This window comes from Pavona decussata, unplaced genomic scaffold, assembly GCF_977016875.1.
Source record: "Pavona decussata unplaced genomic scaffold, jaPavDecu1.1 SCAFFOLD_87, whole genome shotgun sequence".
Lineage (NCBI taxonomy): Eukaryota > Metazoa > Cnidaria > Anthozoa > Scleractinia > Agariciidae > Pavona > Pavona decussata.
The window spans coordinates 1,152,449-1,163,940 of record NW_028145504.1 but is presented as its reverse complement, the minus strand read 5'-3'; the positions used below and the strand labels follow the sequence as shown (position 1 = coordinate 1,163,940).

At 38.1% G+C, this 11,492-nt stretch overlaps 1 protein-coding gene across 1 annotated transcript; it reads left to right on the top strand.

Annotated features, from left to right (window-relative positions):
- On the top strand, positions 1 to 10,993 carry LOC146474669 (tropomodulin-2-like). The gene is made up of 8 exons (XM_085116412.1): positions 1 to 371; positions 3,940 to 4,213; positions 4,865 to 4,972; positions 5,634 to 5,872; positions 7,098 to 7,181; positions 7,407 to 7,466; positions 8,154 to 8,298; positions 9,327 to 10,993. Exons 1-8 carry the CDS (start codon positions 243 to 245, stop codon positions 9,434 to 9,436), a joined length of 1,149 nt encoding a protein of 382 aa, XP_084972538.1. The 5' UTR covers positions 1 to 242; the 3' UTR covers positions 9,437 to 10,993.
- Positions 10,994 to 11,492: the final 499 nt, after the last annotated feature.

Below are 11,492 nucleotides of genomic sequence, written 5' to 3'. Positions count from 1 at the left end.
GACTGGGTCGGGCTTGGTTGTTTGGTGAGTTTGGGAGTACCCGTGTTGCCGTCTTCCACAGTTCACAGCGAAATATTCTTACATTTCTCCCTTTACAACGCAATTCCTCGGTTCTTTAGGCGATTAAAGTGGTGTTCTACGCGACGAGAAGTTATCCCCGGCTGGCGGAGTCATTTGCTTGAAGGAGCAGCGAGTGTCGGCAGACAAAAGCAGTAGTTTGTGGAGAAGGAATACTTGCCGCCATGTCTTGGCTAAAGGAGAAGAAAGGTCCAGTGGATCTCGAGGAATTCAAAGATATCGATGAAGATGCTTTAGTAGAAGCTCTTTCCCCAGAAGAAATAGCAGAACTGAATGCAGCCATTGACCCTGAGGTACGACTTGTGAAATTATTGAGGTTATCAAAGTTTTGTGAATGATTTGACAGCCGATCAGAGCCGAGCACAAAATAAGTTAATTTTGTCGACTGAGCAGGGCAAAGTTTGTGTTCCTGGTAAGCTTATATGCCGCAACCCATACGAATAATGGACCCATTTTTTCTATTGTTTTCGTTGGTGTTGAATGAGCTGCACAATTTTACTGCAACATGGGGCGTTTTATTCAACCCGATGGGGCTACTTTTGTTTTGAATCATGGAGAATCTTCCATTTATTGTGCGGGGAAGCGTTTGTTTGTAAATTTGTATGCTCGGTGCTTCAATTTCCACTAAAGCTTTCCAGATTTGCAACTTGAATGTTGTTGGTGTTTAGATAACGGTAGAACATGAGTACTTTCCTGTGGTACTTAATATTTCGAGGTGTAATATTTAACACGGCACTTGGTTTTGTTGGAAGATCATTCGTGTAGCAGCTCATTTGTTCTACATATGTGCTTAATACTCATACGAATGAGGTTAAAACGTTGGAAATGTAAAGCGTTTTTTCAGTAGACCGACTTGGCTTAGAAACTAATTCTACCAGGATGTGAATAAATTATGGCCCTTTCAGAAATAATAAATTGATTGAATGTAAAAGTGATCATAGCAAATTCTAGATTTTTGTATATGTTTTTGCTTTGATTTTGCAGTTCTTGAACCCTACATATAGTTAAGCTTAAATTTTATGTAGATCTTGTTCTCCCTAATATCAACAAACAAGTTATTTTATTGGTTGGCCAATCAGCTGTTAAAAAGTGGCTAATGTATATTATCCACTAGATCACAATAATAAATTATTATTGATCCACTGGATTAAGTTAAAAGCCCTGGAACAATTTTGGCAATGAAAACATTAGTTCAGATATGACCTTACACATGTTTACTGTTGTTTGCAAGGCTATATTTTGTGTATAATATGTTATTTGAACATGTTAAAGGCCCATTTCCACCCTTGATGCATTGCGCGCCGCAATTTGAATTTCGTGTAACACGAAATTAGTGAAATCCTCAACAAAACTGAAGAACCTTTTATCATTGCCTTTTACAAAGCAATCCTGTACATATATTTTTAGTTCGCTTATTGTAAATGCATTCCCCATTTATCTTTGCATATTTTGATATGATACTTTTGTACTTTTTGTAGATATGGAATATATTATATTCCATATATATTGTAAATTTTGCCATTTGAAGTCAAAGCTAGAGCGTCTGACAACAATAATAGCGGTTACATTCTGACGTCATGTTGGAAGACAAGAGTTTCATCTGTTGTTCTTGATTGGTTTCAATCTGTTTTTTATCCTCTGGAAAAGTGAGGAAATAACATGGAAGAAACAGAACTGTAGAAAATGCAAACTGTGAGTCTGTGTCTGCCTCCTTCACAGGCTTTTCCAGCTGAGCACAGAGTGCAATAAAGCGAGCTGAGCGCGGAGCGCGATCAGGATTAGCGAGGGTGATGGGAAGGAGAAAAATAGCAAGGGGAAAGCGTGCTAAATCCTGTATCAAAGATCTGCGGATTTGATCGAAAATGCCAAGAACGCATAGATCTCTGAAATGGCAGAGTTTTCAGACAATGAAGCACCCCTCCCATCATTGGAAGAGATTTTAGCTGAAAGAGTCGACTATTGTTTTGGAACTTAGTTTCCATTGGAGAATTGTCGATCGGTAGAGAGTGTGTTTTTGTCATATTTTCTTCTGCACTTGTTACATCGATGTCAAGATGCGTAGTTAACGCTGGCTTTCTGCTATTCACTTGAAAACAATGAAGCCTGAACAAGTACCTCTAAGCGTTCTTCCTGTTCTCTCATGGGAAGTTCGACGAAGGGGAGTTAGGAGAAGGCGTTGAAAGACGAGGAAAACATGACCTCACACATTCATCAAAGATGGCTATATTGCCACAATCGAAACGTTGAAGTTGATGAGTCAGGCTAATTTGATGAAAGCATTACTTTTAACCGGACAGACATTTTTCTTTCTTCTAGCGGCTTCATGGACCAGAGAAAAATTTAGAAAATCTGCCGTTGAAGGCGTCACCATCTTGAGTGCAAGATTTGCTAGTCGCTCCATGTCTCCTCTCCTTCCCATGTCTGATGCATCAGAGCTCACACTATATAATATTATGTTTACATTCTGATTTATTGCGATGGGCATTACTGTTTGCCACTAACATGATCAGCACACTTGGCCACTCTTGTGAGCACAGCTGCAACTCAACATGAGCCTCGGTCTCCATAAAATCGCAATAAACAGGCAGGATAAAGAAGATGGAAAAATGTTTTGATTCAAAATAGAAGCCATAACAATAAACGAATGCTTCACTTGAATAGTTTGTCACTGGAACGCCAAGTTCAAGCGAACCCAATGAAAAACGCCAATGGATTTATCCGCTTTTATTAGCTTACATTTGTAGATTTTAACTTGACAAGACTGTCAGATTAATTTCACAAGAACACAGTGCGATTTCCAGACTACCGGCATGTTGTGTTTGAGAAAAGCTCCATAAAAATAGTGCACCAATCGGGTTGGGCCATTTAACAATTGTGCAATTTCAAAACAAAAACAAACAACCACATTGAATCAAGGGTAGATATGGGCCTTTAAAAGTGAAGGATGTAATTTATACATGTAGTCTAGTAAAAGTTTCCTGTCAGTTAACTTATGGTTCAAAGAAATTGCAAACCAACTTTAGGCAAGTTTCGCAGGAAAAGTAAGCTTTTCTGTGGTAGATGTATCATTTCCCTGAGCTGCAGGCCTGTAATATCAACTTGAGTTTCCAGACACTCTGATTTTAAATATCCAAGGTTTATTCTAGAGCGCGGCATTGCAGAATTGCCACAAATAAAGATACAACAGGGCATAACGTTTGGAGAAGTGTGCAAGGCGTGGCGCAGAAATTTCACCAAGAAAGGCTATTTTCCTTTTACAAAGAGGTTTGACATTTGGATAGCTTTGCAACCATGGTCATGTTTGAAAGATCAAATCATTCTGCACAAACCTGAAAATGGTACACTTCAAATCTGATCCGCCATCAAAGCAAGTTATAAAAAGTTTCGTTTCACCAAACATTATTAAATTTTACACCCCGCTCTATTGTCAAATGGTAAGGACAGTGCTTCTAATACAGAAGTATTTTTGCCCAGTTTATGACTATGCAGGAAAAGCAGATGTTAGCAGCAAGGGTTGTTAGAATCCAATTAGAAAATTGGGGGTAGCCAGGCATTATTTTTTACCCCCAATTTTCTTTCTGGATTCCAACAGAGTCATAAATCATGCAAAAATACATTTGTATTAGTAGGCACTGTTCTTGTATAAGAAAACCCCAAGTTTCTCGTGAAATAAAATAAATAACTTAATGTGCAGTAACAGAAGGAGGCACCAACCTTATGTTCTGTATGAAAGTGTCTTGAGACCCCCTCCTCCCCCCCCTTCCCCCCCCCCCTGCAATAAAAGACCATCAACAGTCTCTAAGTGGATCCCTCATCAGCCAATTTCTAGAATAAGGCCTGACTATCCTGCTTTGTTTCCAGAATGCACTGCTTCCAGTACATGAACGTCAAGCAAATCAGACAGACAAGGAAAATACTGGTCCATTTAATAGACAGCACCTGTTAGATCACTTAGAGGAGCAAGCCAAGAACGAGAAGGAACGCAAGGATTATGTGCCATACAAGAAGGAAACACGAGGCAAGGTGTGGCGACCCAAGGAGCAGCCAGGTAGGAAAGAACCAGAGCCTATGCTTCCTGATGATCTGAGCGAGGTGTTGGATAACGCAACGGAAGAAGAAATGATGGAGCTTGCAGGTATGTGATCTAATTCCCACTGGTTCAAATGTCAAGGCAACTAACCGCTCCTTGTAACCACAGCTGTTTCCCGTGAAGCTGCTTTTAATTTTGTATTGTAGAATAACATTTAGTTAATATGTACTGTGCCATTCCAACTCCCCTGCACTGGAGGAACGTGATTGGCACACAGCACTATAGATAGCGCTGCACAAACAAAGGAAGATTTTGTGTCTAGATTGTGAGTGATGTAAAGTTTGGAAGGTTCTTTTACCTGAGAGAGTTAATTGCTATCTAGATTTTACCCAGGGGAGGGGGGGTTACTCCCCTCTAGGTATGTGCAGGCAGAAAGCATATGGTTTTTGAGCTGTTTGGTCTGAAATAGGGTATAATTTGTAATTCTGAAAGTTTGAAAATGGGTATGGATTCAAGAGACCAGGTCAGAAAATGGGTATAATTTTGGAGGCCAGGTCTGGAAAAGGGGTTACCAGAAAATTACATATTTTGGTCTGAAATAGGGTCAGGGTTGGGAGAACTGAGTTGCCCCCCCCCCCCAAAAAAAAAAAAATCTCCCACCCCCTCCCCAAAGGGATTTTACCCCAACAGATCTTGTACGCTGCCTAAAAGTTGAAAGTCTTTAACTCTAAAATTTGTGTTGAACTTTCCTTTCAGCCATTCTTGGAGTACACAGTATGCTTACCCAAAGCCAGAGCCACTGGGCAGAAAAGACAGACGCTGGAAAAGCACTCAGGGGTAGCGGCTTAAAGAAATACAAACCTGGTGGGTTAAGCCATTCATGTGTATGCTTTAACCCCTAATACCAAAGAACAAATTATCCTATCTTGTCCCCACACTTTTATACAAGTTCTTGGGAGAAGTTTTTAAAATATCAAGAAAATTCACCTTGGGTGATAAATTTTATCATGTAAAAACATTCACAGTCAATTCACATCACGTGTGACCAGTATTTCCAAGAATGAAATGAACATTCAAATTTTTCTTTGTAATGTCCAACATGTGAATGGAATGTTGAACATTTCTCTGGATATCTTTCCCAAAAAGATGCTTTAAGAGAAAAAAAAAAGATTCAAATACTTGGAAACAATATTGTTATTCTTGAAATACTTAATGCTGTAAGGTGAAGAAAAATTCATAGCTTTATACCATCAATAAAGTTAAACTAGGGAAATTTCTACGGGAACTCTGAAATCTTGGTGGCGATGTTCAAAACTGACATGTAAATTTCAAAACTCTGTTCAAATTTCAAAAATACCTGTCAAGGGTGGCGTGGATTGACTGTAAACTGAAGAATTCGATTCAGCTTTACATCACTAGAGCTTACCTGGGTACTTGCAATACCCATATGTGCATAGCTGCATTCTCTGCAGTAAAATAATGCAGAGTGATGAAATGCTGGTTGTTCTTTTGTTGGGCATGTTAGGTATTGTGAAAGCAGCTAGGATTAAAAAGCCTGACCTGACAGCAGTGAACGAGTTGGATCTGAGCAAAGCTATGGATCAGCTAAAGAGAAATGATCCCAAACTCACATCGCTTAACTTCAATAATCATCAAGAAGTCACTACAGAGGTGCTTGAAGATGTAGCGAAGGCTCTGAAAACCAACACCAATCTTAAACATGTTCATTTGGCCAACACACAAATGACAGACAAGACAGCTAAGGTATTATATCTATAGTTACCAGTACCCATTGAAATTTAATAGCGGGTAGACGATGTGATGTTTGCTTGCTGGTTATTCCTTTAATGTCATTTTTTTTTTTCAAACTTAAAAGGGAAGTATCACGAAAATTTGATGTAATTTCAAAACCCAAAAATGTTTGTCTGACAACAGAAACAAAAAAGTAGATGTCTAGGTTTGTTATAAATTATCACTCTAGTGCAAAAAAACTGTCGATTAGTGCCTCTGGCCAGGTACAGAGTAGGTTGCAATGGCTTGAAACTTGAAAAATATTAGGCTAATGTTTTTCAAGTTCTCATATTTTTGTTTCCAAAATGTGCTAGAACAAATCACGAGTCATTCCTGTCAAGAATTGAGTTGATTTTTCTCCTCTCATTGTTCTAGAATTATTTTGTAGTAAAGTGAAGGTCTTATTTCACCATTTTTAACAATTTAAGAGGTCACTAGCTCCACATGCATACAAAATAACTTTGAAGAGTCAGTAGGTACAATGAATAGTAATTTTTTTTTCTCTCTTTTGTTTAAGTTGATCATCCTCTTTAAGTTTTAAATACACAGCCCCAGTGAACACATTTATATCGCAATTAAACTTCCCATGAGTAATTTTGTTAAATGATCCAGAGGTAGCATTCATGCTCAGCATGGCCTGCGCAGGGTTTTGAGTCAATTTGACAGGTGCATGTTTAAATCTCATTCAGAGATAGTTTTTTTCCTGGGCCAATCACCATACTCTCAGAAATATAGATGTCTATGCTTGTTGCTTTTAATAGTCTTGATTGTCTCTGTTACAACAAAGCTGTCCTTGGGAGCTGTGATTATGTGCCATTTTATCTTTTGACATGGTTTTAAGTTAATCTTTTAATTGATTTCTAAGACGAAATAGTCCAAAACTACACTGAAAATACATGTGTGTCAACAAACAACTTCATGATTTGAAAACGACCCAAAACGTTTCAGCAGTTCTATCCAAGGTCATTTGACCAAAGCAAAAAATAAAAACTAGTACTTCATGTACAATGCACTTAAATGTCCTTCACATCATGACATTATGTCCTAATTGGTTAAAGTTAATCCCCTTCAAACTTATTTGGGTTGAGCACTGTTGAAACTAAATATCAACAGACAATGTACCTTTCCGCTCTCCTGTAAAATAACCTTGTGCGCTGGTTAAAGTTTGTTTGTTTCTCTTGATTCTGCCTTGATTCAGCTGTTCGCTGATGTTCTGAGTAAAAACAAGACTCTTGAGACGCTCAACCTTGAGTCGAACTTTCTCACTGGTGTAGGAATCATGGTAAGTAGCTTACTAGCTCTGGTTATTCAAAAGTTTATCAATGCTAAACCATGATTTAATCACTGACAAATGTTCTACTTGCAGACAGTATAAAAGTTTTGGCAATGTCTTGATTTTGTGAGGAGCGATTATATAATCATTATCTTGAACAGTTTTGAATATGGCAGAATGAAGTGTGTGTGTTCTGTTTTTTGTTCTGATAGCTGTTTTGCTTTTTATTTCCAGGCAATAATGGAAGTCTTAGAAACCAACACCACCTTGCAGGCGTTGCGGCTTGCTAATCAGGTATGTGCTGGTTGGTTTTTCCAAGAGGGCAGAACGCAAAGTTAAATCTTTGAAGCACTGGTCTTTTGGCTGTATTTTTGAGGTTAGAATTGGTCAAAAAGTGTTTCTTTTTAACTGACCAAGAGCACTTCAAGCTTAAATAACTGTATGTGACACTTAAAACAGATACCTCAATTTAAGTATCATGGTAGGATTTCACCACAGTCAAAAATTTTCAAACCAGAACCAAATTTATTTGTTTTCATAGATGTGCACTTTAGGCCCTTTTGGGTATGAATTCATGAACAACTATATGTCATAAAATAATTATCAAATCGACAGCAGTTTTCTATGGTCTATACTCTTATAGACCATAAAATGACGTCCAAAAATGTTCAAAACTCAAGTGGAACCACGAGCTGCAGGCGAGTGGTTTCACTGCCAAGTTTTGGACATTTTATGGCGTCATTTTATGGTCTTTAATGGTATAGACCATAGAAAACTGCCATCGATTTGTATTTTACAATAACATATAAAAAGTATGAGCGGAACTGGCTATTTTTTTCATTGAGAAAGCGCGCACGTTACATGTGACGTCATTTTTATCGTCTGTACTCTTATAGACAATAGCTACGAGCCAATCAGCGCGCGGGAATTTGGACAGTTATTGTAAAATGTTGATTGTGAATTCCTTTCCTTTTCTCATAGTCTGCTATAATAGGCAGCCAAGTAGAACAAAAGATTGTGAATTCCTTGGAAAAGAACACAACCTTGTTGAGTTTTGGGATGGGCTTTGACACCCAGGGACCACGGATCAGAGCGGCGGAGCTTATGGTGCGAAACAACGACTCAAGTAAGTTTCACTTGTGCTACCAACAGGTCTTGCATTGAGTATTAAGTCGCCATAAGCTTGGTTTATGAAGTAAAAAAAAATCTTGCTAAAAAAGACAAGGGGAACTGCTTCTTGCTACATAATTATCCAGTTACACGTATGCTGTCTGCTGCTGCAAATTTACATTTTGCTGGTATAATTAAATTCCTTACGTTTTAGTTGATGCACTAAACACAGTGCTTTATGGAGCGTTGCATATGGTGATCTACTGTTAGGTCATACGTGAGGTTTGTGATGTGACATGCAGTTTAGTTACCGGTATGTGTAATGTGCTATGAAAAGGAAAAGGTAGCAATAATTTATTGTTTAGCTTTGTAGTTGTAGAAAAACTGTATTAAGTTACTGTCACATGTCCATCTACCTATGGTTAAAGTGACCGGAGCTGAATCTCCTGCATGTCACTCAGGTGCTCTAATCACTTATGTAAAGAGCAGATTTGTGGTGAGCTTTCAGATTATTACGTGACGTCTGCTTCAACAAACTGTAGGGGCTGTGGTGTTATTACTATGTTTTCGTAACTTGCGGTTTGGATCTTTCTGTGGTTTTAACAAATTTTAATGTGTAAATATGCTTGAACTTAATTGTAACTACTTGAGTTATTGGTATGAGGAGTTTCTTTTTAAAAGTATTTTAAAAAATGCTCCATAATGCCTTGTGGGAAAAATTTTTTAATATATAATATATTTTGTAGATCGATTGATTGTCATCTCATGACATTTATATCTGCAGTCTAAAGCACTGACTCTGCACCCTCAAGACTTGCAATTAATATAATTATGGTTTTGTCAGCCGAGTTAGGTTATGTAGCCACCATAGAGGGATTCTAGTGTTGACATTTCAAGCATTAGCCCTCTGTCTGCAAATGATGAATGGCTAACGCTTGAAACATCAGCATTTGAAACCTTTCATGTTGGCCAAATTACCTTATCAACTAAGTTGATAAAGCCTTATATTTGTTGCAGTTAATAAGTCTGTTCTGTTTGTTTTAGTTCGACTGGAACGGGTTGAGAATGGCGTGGATGAGGAGGAGGACGAGGACGAGGAGGAAGAAGAAGAAGAGGAGGAAGAAGAGGAAGATGATGAAGAAGATGAAGACTAATCAAGCTTTACAATATTTTTTGGTTTGCAAGCCACTAAGAAGGGTCGCTCTTGTGGGTGAATAAATTTCAGGCAGTAAAATAGAACATTTTACACTTAACCAGAGGCGTTTGATTGGTAGGCATACACCAAGAGTCTCTTGACAATCCTGGTTCACTCAGCTACTGGCAGCTGGTGAATATGTAGCCTTAACTATAGTCCTGCATCTAAGCTGAGAAGAAATAGGGTTGGAGGGAAATTTTACTTTATAGATAGGCATTTAAATTGTACTTGTATGACACTAGTGTGACACAAGTTTTTGTTCTTTTTAGATGAAAATATGTACTAAAATTTGTCAACCATCAAGTAAGTTTTTCTCGATTCTCATGTGAGAATCTGTATCTTTTTAATTGCAAATGGAAATTTACTCAAAGGGTGACCATTACGCAAAACAAAAAAACTTGCTGAAAACTTTAGTGTTGACATATCTGGTGCCATGTCTCCTTTATCATCTTTCCAAGCAAGGCCTATCATCTTTTCTTAGAAAGTCTAAAACTGCTGCAGTTTATTTTATCACCCATGTAACTCATATCACTGCCACATTTTATTTTAACGTTGTTGTAGCTTTTGTTGTTCATTCCTATCACGCCCTTAGCACTGTTTTTGTGAAGGATACATTTTCATCTATTCTTTGCATTACATTGTAGCCAGGTCGTTGATTATGATTCTTTTAGACAGATTAATGTAAAAGCATAATGAGATAGTGACATTCAACAAGGGCAGCAAATTTGAATTTATTTCAGGGTTTGTTCTAAATCTGTGGCATTGCAAATAAAACTATCGGTTGGTGCTTAAAATTTACAGCAGCATGTCAATCGTGGACCACAATTTTCACTAGTGAATCCCAGGTTTAAGAATTGCATACCTTTTTAGAACAACTGTTTCACTTTTACAATCCTAAAAAAGTTACTACAGATTGAAACTTACAAAAAGTTTGATTTCAATTGTTACACTACCAATGAATTGTCTAATCTGAAGTCGTATATAATGTGTTCGAATATCTTACCCCCTCGTTTGTGAGATCAAGTCCTTTAAAATCTCCGAGGAGGAGGGGAAGGATACCTGGTGCCCTCATACATGAAGTCTAGAATAAACCCTGGTATTTGCAGTCCATTGGTTTTGAATGTATTGCTTCAGTAAAACACCTTTCCTTTCCTTTCAAATTTTCGCACGTTTTAAGCCTACCAAACCTTTCATTTTTTTTTTTTCATTTGTATTTTGCTTTTTTATCACAAGTATTCTCAAGTAGAAACATGTTCATGTCAATGTGTGTGCCGAAAGCTTTTGATTCATCCATTATGTGCAATTTTATTTGTTGTAAAATAGATTTTTACATTGTCATCGCATATTCGGTTTGCTCTTCAATGTTTTTCGCCATTAGTAGCATCACAAATTTGAATTCTCTGCAACAGAAAAGTAGTAAAACTGAACAACTTGTGATTGGAGGTAGCTACTGATGTTGCCTCAGATGTGATCTATGAAGGAATATAGACTTGAAATAAAAGCTTAATTATGGTGACTGGACTTGTTAATAAGTTGGCTTGTTCCGAGGGGCCTTCAGATCAGATACGAGTACGACTTTCAACTGTCAAATCAGTCACTTCCTCAGAACTCTCGCTCCTTCCCGTTGTTTACCAGCAGATCAGGAGACCCTAGAAACGAGATTGGTGTGACAAGCGGTTATCTAAACCACGCAAACTAGATTTGAAAAGTCGTACTCGTAGTAAAATCTGAAGGTCCCTAGTATTGGCCTGGGTGTAGCTTGCAATGGAGGCTGTTGGGAATATGTCAAAAAAATTCATTTGGGCGTGAAGAGATTCCCCAGCTAAAGCTGCGTGTGCAAGCTAATTTCCAGTTCAGTACCTTCCGGGGATGCGAATTTCAATGGCCTGTGAACAGGCTCCCAAGTGGGGTATAGGGCGAAAAGAAAAATCGACAAGCCAGGCGAGCGGAGCGCGGTATTTTTTGTCTTCGCCCTATACCCCACTTGGGAGCCTGTTCACAAGCTAGAATTTCAA

Excerpts from the sequence above, each read along its gene's own strand:
- LOC146474669 (XM_085116412.1), top strand. The coding sequence starts at position 243 with ATGTCTTGGCTAAAGGAGAAGAAAGGTCCAGTGGATCTCGAGGAATTC. Across the intron at positions 5,873-7,097 it reads TGACAGACAAGACAGCTAAG|CTGTTCGCTGATGTTCTGAG; the intron begins GTATTATATCTA and ends GCCTTGATTCAG. Across the intron at positions 8,299-9,326 it reads GGTGCGAAACAACGACTCAA|TTCGACTGGAACGGGTTGAG; the intron begins GTAAGTTTCACT and ends TGTTTGTTTTAG.